At 46.0% G+C, this 15,025-nt stretch overlaps 1 protein-coding gene across 1 annotated transcript; it reads right to left on the bottom strand.

Annotated features, from left to right (window-relative positions):
• Window positions 1–5,740: 5,740 nt before the first annotated feature.
• LOC119378774 (THAP domain-containing protein 11) lies at window positions 5,741–14,787 on the bottom strand (the record flags this gene model as incomplete). The annotated part of the gene is made up of 6 exons (XM_037647802.2): window positions 14,484–14,787; window positions 14,177–14,281; window positions 13,555–13,662; window positions 11,717–12,093; window positions 5,869–5,918; window positions 5,741–5,810 (listed from the first exon to the last, which is right to left on the bottom strand). Coding segments are annotated over exons 1-6 (1,014 nt in total), but the record flags the coding sequence as incomplete, so codon positions are not given.
• Between the last annotated feature and the right edge of the window lie 238 nt (window positions 14,788–15,025).

Here is a 15,025-nt window from a genome sequence, read left to right on the forward strand (position 1 = left end):
CGGAACACGTTATCGTGCTCTCATGCACCTGGGTGGTGGTGATGATTGGGGATTGTTTGACTTTCAATGCTTGCAGATGTCGACCGACGGAGGAAACAAAAGCTGGCGTTGGCCCACTTGAAATCATTCGGTGCATACATGAGCGTGTAGAATTGTATGGTCTTATCTGTTCTGCTATGTAATAAATGCATTTCAGAAAGGACCCCCGACGAAGAGAATGAGTGCCTTAGATCAATTGCCTAGCGTGTGCACGCACGCTAGTTGAACGTCGTGTGTTCGTAAGCTCATCTTTCCTAGTAAAAGTTTCATTTGTGTGTGGCTGATATCGCGAACAACACCTGGGAGGCTACGCTGCCCATCGCATGCCCGGAGGACCAACTCTGTGCAGTCCGGCGGACCCAAGATGCCACGAGGACTCAATGTCTGGCCACCACCTGTGGAAGAGGGGTTCCCGTAGGGCTAGCCTCCCGGCCCCCGCCTCCCTTGACCCCAGCAAGGACAAAAATAAAGTGTCGTCTCTCTCTCTCCCGTGCTTCTAGGCGATCCTGTTGTAATATTTCATGTGGGGCGAGGGCGGAATTGAAATCCGTGCCTGCCATGTTTCCTCCTTCACGCGAGCGTGCGAGGTGCTTGACTGAGAATATATTGGAATGGTTGGCTTGCCTTGAGAATGATGCTCGTTAGACTTGATATTAGTATGTCCTTCGTCATCATAAACAGCCTTTTAAGGCCAGGCTGGCACTTGAGTATATGGAAGCGACTTCCTCAGTTGCTGGCCACACCGAATGGCTGACCATCACGGCCCTCTCTGACCTTGTCTTCATGATTTCGTTAACCAAATTAATTAGGACATTAGACGTCCCACACTGCTGTGGGATTCTTGGGAAGAGAGAAGTTACAGACGAGTTCTTCGTTCATGTTACGTTGCTTTTGGCGTTTTGCCTTCAAAATGCACATTTAAAGCTGCCACCAGTGTGGTGTGTTTTTGTCATAGTGGTCAAGAGGAAGTTCTCGTCCACTCCTCTTCCATCTCTGTCGTTGACGATTCTTGGCTATAATTCTTCACTGGGATCTCTGAGACGGTGCGTGTCATTTGTTGCAGGTGCTTTACCGGCAGCCGCCTTTGCAATGGGAATCCATGTAAGTCATGTGTATCAACCTCCCCTCAGCCAGTGGGCAGCAGTAAAGAAGTGGAGTCACGCCAGGGCCGTTAGAGGTAAGAAGGTTGAGCGGGGGGGGAAGGGTGGTGAAGTTCGAAAAATCACTTAGAGGACCCTCGAGCGTTCGCTTTCAAGAGTACAACGCGATAGCGCTCTCGGAATTCGTTCGCATTGCCTGCTCAATAGACCTTTCCAGAAATTCCAGCGCGCCGCCTGTGGCGGCCGCAAAGCACTGTGGGAAGCCGGAGCGCCGGCGTGTCGTCTGCTCGCGGAAGCGTTGGGCGTTGGCTCGCCTCGTTTGCAGCGTGCGAGCTTGCGGGCGTACGAACGCGTCGTTGCAGGGATATCGCTCGCGATAACCCTGCTTCAAACTGCACTCACCGAAGAGGAACGGCCAGAGCAACATGGATAATAGCCAGCAAAGAGTAAGTATTCCTGATTTCTTAATGACCCGGGGAAATGCTCACGTACCCGCGAAAAAGCTCATTGAATCGAAAACTTTGTACGGCTTGCGCGGCGAGTCCCCCGCGCTTCTTTGATCGTGTTTTCTAGTAGCGGAAGTTATTCTCCCTTCTTTTAATGTCAGAATGACCACACAGCTGCATTATTAGTACGTCGTGCTAGGCACTATGACTCGTGATATGCTGCCGCGATTCGCAGTACTATGGTACGTCGCGCGTGATAACCGCTGTCGAAAATCGCCCTAATAAATGGATTCGAGGCCAACTACGCTGTGCAGGTCGAAGTAATAATAGCCTGTTTAAAAAGCTGCGTGTTAGAAAACTTCGCACTTGCGACGCTGAGAGTATTAGAAGCCAGCCACTAACACGTTCATAATAAGGACATCAAGTGAGTGCTGTTGGGTGCAGAGACCACGTAATCGGGGCACAGTGTCATGTGACATGAAGCAAGAATATTCTTCACAGTCGACTTCTCTGCAGTTGTTCTCAAACTACGTAAAAGATACTGCCTCTGGGTCATGTCTGTTTTAATTCTCAATCGTGAGTTGGAAATGTACTCAAGAATTTCGGACCTGATTTCGCAAAAGGCCGTGACTTCCGAGTTAACAGCGTGAAGGAATATATAACAGAATGAACGTTCGTGCGCATAATTTAAACAATATTTTATTTTACAGTTTGAGCTCTATTGTTTCATTACAGTTTATTATTATGCTAATTTAGTGATTTGTCTTTATATGCAGATGCCCCTCCAACCTGTCGACAACATACAGCTGTTTCTGTCACGTTTGCCAAAAGGGCCTTGGACGAAACAACTGAAGGACTTACCAAAGGGGTTTTCAGAAGAAAAAATTCTGCAACATGAGCATTCTCATGGTGCAAATAAGCACTCAGTATCTGGGTACAGAATGTTTAAATCTGAAAAAGTTCACGAACTACTGCTGTGCAAGGCTGTTGATGGTGAAACAGTGGTGTTAAAAGCGATGGTGGAAGCCTCATTCAGCGTGGGAAAGTCCTACAAGGCTGCTGCAGCACTTACATCAGCTGGCAACGTGAAAGAGGCTGGCTGTGAGTGTCGTGCCGGTGCATCTGGTGTGTGTAAACACGTGGCTGCCCTGCTTTGGTTCATGCTTGATATGAAGCGTTCCCAAGCTCCTTATGTAAGAGCTCCTTATGTAGCATGCACTGAAAAATCCCGAACATGGGGAAGTGGTAGTAAAGATGCCCATGTTCGCAAACTGAAGTTTTCCGACCTGCAGTTTGTAAAGCACCTGCCAACTAAGGCAAAGGTGCCTGTCAAGCCGAAGAGAAATGTTCCCGTAATTATGAGTGAAAATGACCTAAAGTAACTTCATAAGGGGTTGCAACATAACAATATAAACATGATGCTTTGTCAAGTATTGGAAGAAAATTGTTTTGTGCCTGTGCCTTTGCCAGTCATTAATGAAAAACCACTGCTTCCCACGCTTCCACTGCGGTTACCTACCAAGATTCTGTGGTCTGAATACGTGCCAACGAGTTATGAAATTGGCACTTGCTCGCTGACATTGCAAGAGGCGTGGGCCCTTGAAGAAGCTGCTAGGGCACAGAGTAACTCTGCAGCTTGGGCCGTTGAGAGGTCAAAGCGTTTAACTGCATCACACTTTGGGGACATTATGTCACGCCAAAAATTACCAGATGAAAAATTCTGCAGCAGGGTTTTTGGCACAAGCCATTTACAGACTAAGCACATGGCTTTTGGCTTGGAAAATGAAGAAAATGCTGTGCATCGCTACTTGAAAAAGAAAAACTCAGCAGTCAGTGTATACCACTGCGGCCATTGTGTAAACCCAGGCGTCCCTGTTCTTGGTGCTACACCAGACCGCGTTGTTCAAGAAGGGCAAAGCTTCGGCCTGCTTGAAGTAAAGACACTTGCTGCATCTAAAGACCGCGGAGAACATTTAGAAGAAGCAATAGCTGTGGCCCCATTCCTAAAAAATGGCACACTTCGTCAGTCTCACAAGTATTTCTACCAAGTACAGGGACAAATGGCTCTATCGGGACTAGAGTGGTGCGACTTTGTGGTAGATAATGGCACAGACTGTACTTTCCAAAGAATCGAGTTTGACCGTTCACTGTGGTTGGACAAGATGATGGCACGGCTTCTCGAGTTCTATCAGAGCTATAGGAGGCACTCTGGCAACATATAAGTGTCCACGTGTTTGAAAGACATCCATAGATACTTCAATGCAGAGACTTCTTCTATTGTTTCATGAATGTCTATGGTCCATTCCATTGTGCTGTATTCTTGCACATCATTTTGTCAATGCTGGTGCTAACTCATTCCCAAAATGTGGGAGCATGTTATTCTTCATCACTTACCTGTTTATCGTGGACATTAATGCTTTGCCTTCAATAAAAAAAACATTTTCCTCCAATGAGCATTGATTAATGAGTGTTGTTGATACTACTACATCTCATTCTCTAGCAGAGAAAGAACTACAGCAACCTAATAGTCATGTGTTTATTTATCCACAATTCCAGATTTTCTCTGCAGTGTACTGTTGAACACAAGGTATTGCAAAAATAAGTGGCTGCCTATGGAAATAGGACTCGTGTTTTAATACTAAAGCACTGTTCACCAAAAGAGAGAAAAAACGCGAGCATTGAAAGTACCATGTTTAACCATGGCAAAAAAGTAGCAGGTGCATGCATAAACTAACAGAACATGCCGAGCGTAAAAAAACTGGTCAGCAAAACAACTATCACAGCATTACATGAACTGCTATATCACAGAAGGAACCATAAGCTCATACAACATGTGCTCTTTTTACAACAGTGCGTCAAATCCAACATGACTTGACTAGATAAAGTTTCAATTGGCACTGTTTGCCTTTACACAGGGAACCTAAAAATGAGATGTGTGAAGCCAAAATAAGTGAGGCATCTATGTTTATGGTGAATAAATGGTGGATCAGACTGAAAATAACCAAGTAATAGACAGCAAAATAAACCTTGCATATCAGTGCAATAAATAAGTTCACATATAACATGACGTGCTTCCCCGCAGGGGCGTCTGCGAGAGCAGGCGTTTGGTGTGTAGCGACACCACGGACCCGAGCTAACGGGGGGGTTTCGACCCCCTCCCACGCCTAGCCGTGCGTGGCATTGCCGTGTCCGGGGAAAAGGGGATCCTGGGGGTTGAGTCGATGCCGGGTGATTGGACCTTTAAGGCCCCCCGGCAGAGGCAACACACCCCTTTGGCCCCGGCTTCACGTAGACGGCACCCCTGGGCTGACCCACCCAGGGGAAATCGGCAGTCGCCCTTTCCTGTTTCTCTCTCCCTACATCTTCGTCTTTCTCTCTTACTTTTAATCTTTCCTGTCTAGTCCTCTCTTCCAATTTCTTCCAATCTTCCTGGCGGCAAGGGTTAACCTTGTGTATGTGCTCTACCTTGAGCATAATATATTTGGTTATAGTGGTAATGTACGGCTGGTGCCTGCAGCACTATAAGATCTGCAGCATCCCCTAGTTGGGCTCCGTGGTGGGTGGCCGCCATTACTGCCGAAGTACATTATGCAAGTATGCAAACTCCTGCATTTCCCCGACTCCTTGATCGTCACCCTCAGAAGAGGGTGCGCACCGATGAAATACTGAACATCTTTTCCAAGCCCAAAGAGACCTTTCCCCGATTTCATGTAGTTCACAGCGAAACAGCTGACAAACCAGCCAGAACTCTCTCTCCCTTTGTTGTCGCAAAAGGCTTAACTGACACCCTTGGCCCGGGCTATAGGGTAACAAAAATGGCGAGCGGAGACCTCCTCCTAGAGATCCGTGATAGCGAACAGCACACCAGACTGAAGAAGCTTGTGGCATTCGGAGAAACTCCTGTAACAGTCTCAGCACATCGTTCTATGAACACAGCACGCGGAGTCGTGTCTGACTCAGATCTTATCTACTTGTCTGAAGCCGAGCTCCTCGAAGGCTGGAAGGGCCAAAATGTTACGAACGTACAGCGCATAGTCATCCGACGGGAAAATAAAGAAATCCCTACAAAACACCTGATACTAACCTTCAATTCCAGCGACTTGCCACAAACCATAGAAACTGGGTACACAAAAACACCAGTCAGACCCTACATACCAAACCCTCGCCGATGCTTTCAGTGTCAAAGGTTCGGCCATGGCTCTCGCAGCTGCCGTGGTCGACCCACCTGCGCAAAATGCTGAGCTCAAGGCCACGACTCTGACAATTGCGAAGCTGCACCTCACTGTGTGAACTGTGACGGTGCACACGCCGCATACTCCCGATCATGTCCAAACTGGAAAAAGGAAACAGAAATTATCAGTCTAAAAGTCCGTGAGAACATCTCCTTCAGAGAAGCTCGCAAAAGGTGTTCGCCATTCCACACTAACACCTATGCTGATGCGGCGCGAAAGGGGGCAGCACCGCACCAGCCTCTGCCTCACCAACGACCCGCTAGCAGCGAGCCGTTGGCTATGGCACCCGCCCCCGTGGTGGCAGTAGCTAAGGCTGCTCCACCCACTCAGCCACAGAGCCTCGCGACTCCAGGGTCGTCGAGTCTCAAGACTTCGCCTCGTCAGGCGAGGTCTCCAACACGAACAAAAGGCCGCGCCCGCGGGCATCCAGTGCCTCCCAGGAAGTAATGGAGACAACTCCGGCACTTCCTGGGCCGAAGGACCGGCGCGGCTCTCAGGACCGCGCCAGGAAAGCCAAAAAACCCGTAACGGGGCCGGATGACGGTCCTGCTACATAAGTACCAAGGTTTTTTAATCCGTACACACAGCACTATTTTATATTCAATATGAAGACAGAAATCTTAGAGTGGAACGTGAGAGGTCTTCTGAGAAACCTCGATGACGTTCAGGAACTCATCCATAAGCATGCTCCAAAAGTGCTGTGTGTACAGGAAACCCACCTCAAATCAAAACACACAAACTTCCTTCGCCAATACATTGCCTTCCGTAAAGACCGCGATGATGCTCTGGCATCGTCTGGTGGAGTAGCGATTATAGTGGTAAAAAATATAGCGTGTCAACAGCTACATCTACAAACCCCTCTCGAAGCAGTGGCTGTTAGAGCGGTACTTTTGAATAGGCTTCTTTCCATTTGCTCTATTTACATTCCCCCACACCATAAGCTTCAAAAACAGGAATTTCAATCTCTAATAGATCAGCTACCAGAACCATACATTATTCTTGGAGACTTCAATGCACACAGCACACTATGGGGTGACTCCCGATGCGATGCACGAGGTCGTTTGGTGGAGCAGTTTCTGTTCACCTCCGGCGCTTGTCTATTGAATAAAAAAGAACCTACATACTATAATCTGGCAAATAAAACATATTCTTCCATAGATTTAAGCATTGTCTCTCCAACTCTTCTACCTGATCTGAAATGGCATGTAATTAAAAACCCGTACGGGAGCGACCACTTCCCGATAGCTCTGCAAACATCGGAATCCAATGAACATACCCCTCAGTCCCCTCGATGGAAGGTGGACTCAGCGAACTGGGAGCAGTTCCTAAATGAAACTCTGTTAAAATGGGCTGAAATACGTGGTTTAAGTATAGACGGTGCTGTTGAGTACTTCACCGCATTTCTTATCGCTGCCGCATCTAGGTGTATCCCTAAAACAAATGGATCATCCTGCAAACGCCGTGTACCATGGTGGAACAACGAGTGCCTGAGCGCCCGTAAGAATCAAAACAAAGCATGGGGTTTGCTCCGCGATTCTCCTACTGCAGAAAATTTAGTCTACTTTAAACAAATAAAGTCTCAAGGAAGGAGAACGCGCCGACAGGCTAGAAGAGAGAGCTGGCAAGCATTTATATCAAGCATCAATTCCTATACAGACGAGGCAAAGGTGTGGAATAGAGTGAACAGAATAAGAGGCCGCCAACCACACTGACTACCATTGGTAAACACTGAAGGAGACACCTTAGAAGACCAGGCAAATTCTCTGGGCGTACATTTTGAACATATATCTAGTTCGTCGAACTATTCAGAGACATTTCAAACATATAAAACACGAATAGAAGAACTGCCAATAGAAAGAAAAGGTACAAACAGCGAAGCATATAACCGACCATTCGTCCTTGCAGAGCTTCAGGCATCCCTTAACTGTTGTAAAACATCTGCCCCCGGTTCTGACCGCATAGTATATGAAATGTTACAACATTTGCACCCAGAAACCCAGAAAACACTCCTTTGTCTTTACAACAGGATATGGTCTTCAGGCCTTATTTCGTCTGCTTGGAAAGAAGCTATTGTCATCCCCATCCTCAAAGAAGGAAAGAACCCTTCTTTGGCAAATAGTTACAGGCCCATAGCATTGACGAGCTGTCTCTGCAAACTCTTTGAAAAAATGGTAAACCGGCGCCTTCTTCATTACCTTGAAAGTAACAATCTTTTAGACCCCCTCCAATGTGGTTTCAGGGAAGGTAGATCCACAACAGATCACCTTGTCCGCATAGAGGCGATCATACGGGATGCCTTTATACACAAGCAGTTTTTCTTGTCAATGTTCTTAGACATGGAGAAGGCATACGACACCACGTGGCGTTTCGGCATTATTCGTGATCTCTCCGGCATGGGTGTCCGCGGCAACTTGCTAAACACTATTGAGAGTTATCTGTCCGACAGGACATTTCGCGTAAGAGTAGGTGATGCGCTGTCACGACCATTCACGCAGGAGACAGGTGTACCTCAGGGTGGTGTGCTGAGCTGCACTCTTTTTATCATAAAAATGAACTCCTTGGGCACTGTGATACCCCGCACAGTCTTTTACTCCGTCTACGTGGACGATGTGCAACTTGGTTTTAAGTCGTGCAATATCGCTATCTGCGAGAGGCAAGTGCAGCTTGCTCTGAACAAAGTATCCAAGTGGGCAGATGCGAACGGATTTAAGTTAAATCCCCAAAAAAGTACCTGTATTCTGTTCTCAAGGAAGAGGGGAGTATTACCAGACCCTAGCATAGAGATCAGTGGCGAACGACTATCAGTGAGCTCTGAGCATAAATTCCTTGGCATCATATTAGACTCAAAACTAACATTTATCGCGCACCTCAAACACATAAAAGCAAAATGTCTGAAAGCAATGAACGTTCTCAAACTTTTGGCGCGTACAGCGTGGGGCAGTGACAGACGATGCCTACTGAGCTTGTATAAGAGTCTCGTAGGCTCACGCCTTGACTATGGAGCTGTAGTATACCAGTCTGCCTCACCCAGCTCCCTAAAAATGTTAGACCCCGTTCACAACCTTGGTATCCGCCTTGCAACCGGTGCCTTCAGAACTAGCCCAGTAGAGAGTCTTTACGTTGAATCGGATGAGTGGCCTCTCTATCTCCAGAGAACCTACTCCAGCCTCAAATACTTCCTGAAGGTAAATGCATACCCCCAACACCCATGTTATAAAGTCGTTAATGATACCACATGCACCACCCTCTATCAGAATCGCCGAACGGCCCGGGAGCCCTTCTCACTCCGTGTGAGGAGCCTCTGCCATCTCATGGATGTTGGCCTTCTAGAACATCGTCTCATGGCTCCTGCAAACGCGTTAGCACCGTGGCTCTGGCAAGTTCTTGATTGTGACACATTTTTTATTGAGGTGACGAAACATGCACCACAGGCACACATCACAATGCATTTTCTTGAACTTCAGAGTAAGTATTCCTGCTCGGAGTTCTACACAGATGCGTCAAGGTCACAAACTGGTGTATCTTATGCAGCTCTTGGCACTAACTTCTCTGAATCGAACGTGATGGATGCGGAAACAACTATCTTCACTGCTGAAGCTTATGCAGTACTATCAGCTGTAAAGCACATCACTAAAACAAAAATAGAGAAGGCCGTAATCTTCACCGACTCCCTTAGTGTGGTCAAAGCTTTAAAGTGTCTCCGGAAAAGTAAAAATCCTGTAATAAATAATCTTTATGCCGCCCTGTGTACAGCATACATGTCAAACCAGCATGTCATAGTATGCTGGGTACCTGGACACAGAGGTATAAAAGGGAATGTCCTTGCCGATGAAACTGCGGGAATGGCGGTAACAAGAGCGAGCAACCACTCCTTTAGTCTCCCGGCAATAGACTTGAAATCATTTATAAGGAAAAGGCTAAGGAATTACTGGCAGCAACAATGGGACAAAGAAATACACAACAAACTACACACAATTAAGCCCCACATAGGTAACTGGCTACCAATGTCAAAAACACGGAGAACAGAAGTTATGTTTTGCCGCCTAAGGATCGGTCACACGTATAGCACACACAATTACCTGCTGACCGACACTGAACCAGCTACCTGCGAAAAATGCGGCAAGTCTCTCACTGTTCTTCATGTCCTCTTGGAATGCCATGAGCTGGAGACACACAGGAAAAAGTATTTTCCATTGCCATTTCGCCAGCATCTGCCGTTACATCCTGCAATGTTCATCGGGAATGAGCCGCGTTTCAAACAGAGTCACTTTTAGCATTTCTCAATGAACTTAAATTTTTTCGAGTCATCTACGCAGGAGACAGCAGCGCGACCTCCTGAGAGAGGTTGTTGCTGCAGCAGTTTTAAAGGGAAGCACCTACCTCCTAGCCCTTGCGCGCAAGGACCTAGCTGAGGTATCGGTGCCACGTGCATAATTTTATGAACCCCATTATGACTATCTGCCATACAGCCCATAATCATCGACCACCTCACGCGCCATTGTCATATTTTTAATCTCTATATCTTCTAAGCTTGGATAAAGCTATTTGTTTTAGGCCACTTTACAGCCCCCTTACATAACCCATCGTACTCCATTTGTCATAGCGCTGGCGCTCTTTGGCCACACTTGGCCCTTGCGCCAATAAACACCATCATCAATCAATCAACATGACGTGCTTCACGTATAAAATCAGTCCCATAATCACAGTGAATGAGAACACAAACATCTCAACACAGGTCAAAATTAGCTACAGCATACACAAAAATGCATATCCTGAAGTATCATCGAGCAATGAAGAAGCATGCTTCCTATTATGCACTGATGAATGCAGATGTGAAGAACAGTGAAGAGGCAGAACATTCTACCAAGACAATGACTGTTCTCACACGCAGGTTATCTCTCATGTTGAAAGTAGGCTCCACGCTTAAGTATGGGTGATAATAGAAACCAAGCATTGGGCTACAGATACGTAAGAGTTGCCATGGTGGTACAGTGGTTGTGTTCACGGCTCCTGACCTTAAAAGATCGGGCACCAAGCACTGCGACCACTGTACTACCAGAAATTATTATTATTAGATATTTAAGATTGCCTGTTTATGTCCGCTGGCATATAAAATGTAGTGCAACTAGTGTGCACCTCATTCCCGTACCACACTGCACTGACGATCAAGCAAAGGCTCATGAGTGAAATGGTTTAGATAGCAGCAAATCTTCCAAATTTTGTTAAGCTTGCATGCCATGGCATTAGGAAAAACGCCGTGAAGTATCCTATACTTCTTTACCTCTCGGATTACACGTTCCACATGGATCCTGAGGTTTGCAATGCTTCTTGCTTTCTTCTCATCACTAGCTGACAACTGTTTCCTACCATTCATCATGGGTGGTATGTTCAACGATACTCTAAGTTCTTCTAGATCTTGTCTGATAAGAAATCCCCTGTCTGCCATAACGCTATCACCGGGCTCCAGAAGGTTATACAATGCACTTTGCCGTGTTATTTCTCTGTCGGATATGCGACCTGGTGATAAGTCGGAAACTAGTTAAATGAAACCATTTGGTGCAATTCCAATCAGTCCCTTGGCAGTGTTGTGGCTTTTGTAGGTGCTAAATGTGTCACCTTGGACACTATAATCGGAAGGAGCTTCAATAAACAGTTCTGTGCAATCAAGTATCACCCTCGTTGACGGGTACAGTGCCTTGAAGGATTCTGGCATGTTAATGGACACTGCTTGACGTGACGGCCAGATTGTAATCTGAACAAGAATGTCATGCAGAAAATCTACACAATATGAAAACAGATTACTTATAGTAGATGAGCTTACACCAAAGCGGTATGCCAAATCTTCCTCTAGCAATCCTACTCGAAGTCTGCATAGAATGAGAAGAAGCTGTTCTGTCACACTGAGGAGGGTTCGTCGACCAGTATTTGATGTCTTTGTTACTGCATGCTTAGCTTCTATAAACTGCACAAAGAACTCAAATCGTTGCAGTGAAGTGAAACCAGTATAAAACTGCAGCCATCTTTCATCCTTAAATACTTCTTCAAAACTTGTGGTTCCTTTGGTAGTGCTCACTTTTTCTTGTGCCCGCTGCAGCTTTTCATTGTGAAGCCTGCTTTTCAACTCTGTTAAATTAGCTGCAAGGTGGCTGTTTTCCTTCTGAAGCTTGTCATTTTTCTCCTGAAGCTCTCTGCAGGTAGTAAGCAGTATTTCGACTCTTGCCTTGTAGAGAACAGCAGCCTCAGATACTGGCCCGACGGCGTATTTGTGGTCCCACTCTGAATATGAAGAAATGCACCAATATGGGTAAGCATATGCACACAGGGATACGAGCACCAATGCACAAAACAACCGGTTATATGCAATACCAATAGTGTAACTGTTAGGGTTGGCAGGCGAAAGTACCGCATGGAATATCTAGTGCAACACCTCATTATGGAAAGTATAAAACAGTGTATGCAGGTACCTCTAGATTGAGCGTTGCATGTTTACTGGAGTTCGCATCAAGACCGACATCTATTTCAAGAGATAGAAAATGTGAGTATGTAGGACGACCAACAAATAATCATTATTCAACAAAGCGCTGCAAACTCTACCGCCAGTGCTCAAAAGCCAATATTCGTCGGTGTCATGGATCGTCAAACTCACTCATGAATCGACTCACTCAGACTCAGATCGGGCTGTGAGTGAGTTTGGGTAAATCCGGGTGAGTAATACTTTGGTGAGATCGAGTCCGAGTGAGCCCAGTGGAGGAAAATTTTAGTGATCCTGAGTCCGAGTGAGTCCAGTTGAGGATTAACTTGGTGAGTCTGAGTCCAAGTGAGCCCAAAGTTCAGACTATATTTCTTGAGTTAGTTTATTTAGTATATCTTTTAGTTTATATTTTTTAGTTTATTTGGTATATATTTAGTTAGTATATTTCTTGAGTTAGCCTTTGACTGCCGACCTATGGTCCTACATACTCACCTTCAGCATCGATTTCAGCCTTAAATCAGCTTACACTTACACTCAAGTGTAATCCTACATATCTCAACACACTAGCGTTCATGCGCCACCTCAATATTTATTGATCAGAGGCGTGAGTTTGGGAGACGGGAGGTGGGGGGAAGAGGGGTGCAGTGACCTTCCTGAAAAACTCTTCGACGGGAATTGTTTTTGTAAGAACACTTCATTTTAGCTGCGTATCTTATCAGAAATGTCTTTAATGGAGTAAAACCACTGATAACTCGTATTTGAAGGTACAAGATCAGAAGGCATGTCGCGGAGCAGTGATTATATATGAGATATTGGCGCTAAAAGAGCTTTGACACCATGATAGAAAAGGCTAATTATACGCTAATGGACTCATGAGTCAACTCAGTCAGGCTCTGGTCAAGCCGTGAGTCTGGCTGAGCAATGTTTACGAGTTTGAGTCCGAGTGAGTACAGCTGAGAAAAAGTTTAGTGAGTCTGAGTCCGAGGGAGCCCTCAGAGCAAAATAGTTTCTTGAGTGAGTCCGACTGAGCTTCAATTTTTTTGCCGACCTATGGTCAGTGCTACATAGAATAATGGAGACCAATGATAGTGGGTCTGATCAAACCACCAGTACGTAGTTTAAATCGTGGTTGGTACTTGGACACTTGCCTCACAATGCAAAAAAAAACACTCCTTCATGTGGTCTTCATATAGCATAAACTTCAAAATCACTCTGTGCTACTATTGAAGGAAAATCCATAGATTATGTGCTACATTAAAATTTACCTTTCTCATGCTGTGGCTCTGCACCCATGACTTCAAGGCGCTCAGGTGATCCGCTACTTGTAGGAAGGGCAGCCGACGAGCATGGCAGAGCACAAGTTGATGAGTCCTCTGTAAACAAAAAAACGTTTTTGGAGTGGTTTTCAAAACTATTGCATGTCATCTAAAGAACAAATATGCTGAATTAAAATAAATTTAAAACTTGCACTAGATTTCTCTACATGCCAAGCTAATTTGGCACGTGAAAGTTTTAATGACACCTGTTATCTCGTTATTGTGGGCAACTTGCGTTTTGTTTAAAACCATTTTTCACTATATGAATTAATATTTGTACAACACAGAGACACGGTATCTGTGGCTCATTTTAGTGCAAAAGCCTTAATCTTTTCAAATGTGGAAATTGACCGTCGGCGCCCCATGTCAGTGGCGTCAACAGCAGTGATGCAAAAGATCATCATCAGGTGAACCACGTTTGGTGCTGAAAGCTTTCACAAGGAGACGTGGGAGGATATCTGTGAAAGCAACGCCTTCCATTCTTAATTGCTCCTGTCCTCACACTACCCCTGCAGTAAGAGAGCACTACGAGTGATGTTACTAGGCCGTAAGGAGCGCTAGTACTGTATACCTTGCGTGGTCCAGATTTCGACCATGCTGCCTATGGCCTGTTCCTCCTCTAAAATGATGTTGGTAGCTCCTCCACTGCGCGCTCTTTTTCGACGTTTGGCAGATGCTGAAAGGAAAATGCAAGAGATTTATTACAGTTCTAGAGATTAATAGGACTTTCTGAGGGCCTAGTTGGTGCATACTGACGAAAATTATTTAGCGCAAGCAAAACGCAGCACACGAGAGAGACTTGTGTGTCTCTCGCGTGTGCTACGTTTCGCTTGGCTAAATAATTTTCGTCTTCTAGAGATTAGTTGATGCGCACTTACCGGCTTTTACGGGCAGTCCTCTTTCCGCGTACATTCGATGAGGAAAGATAGTAGGATAGCGATCCATGTACTGTTTCCGTCCTGTCCGATTAAAATGAGCTCCGCATATCTTGTGGTGCTTCGACGGCTGCCACAAAGAAAACCGCCCTGCGGTGCCTCGGCGATTAATTCTTCTAATCCATTCTTTTCTAAGAACATTGTCCTTCGGAAAGCAATGAAACGAAACGTACGGTGTCTTCCGCGTGTTGTTATCACATCCAGGAACACAGCACGTTTGTCCGCCGCCTTCCTTCTTCTTCAGCATGTTCGGTGATGGTTCCGGCTCTTTGTGACAAACAACACAGTCTAAGGTGCGTGCACGAAAGTCGGAGAGTCAAGAAGCAGCCGTTATTTCACTATAGCAGCACATGACGCGAACATGACACCCACCAAAACAACTCACGGCGCGCGACGAAAGCAGGCGTACGCGGGAAAGCGTCTGTTCCGCCGGCCCGGCGCTCTGCTCTCCCATAATGCCCCAGCGCCGATCCACCAGGGGAAGG

The sequence above is a fragment of the Rhipicephalus sanguineus genome, unplaced genomic scaffold (assembly GCF_013339695.2).
Source record: "Rhipicephalus sanguineus isolate Rsan-2018 unplaced genomic scaffold, BIME_Rsan_1.4 Seq9735, whole genome shotgun sequence".
In the NCBI taxonomy this organism is placed as follows: domain Eukaryota; kingdom Metazoa; phylum Arthropoda; class Arachnida; order Ixodida; family Ixodidae; genus Rhipicephalus; species Rhipicephalus sanguineus.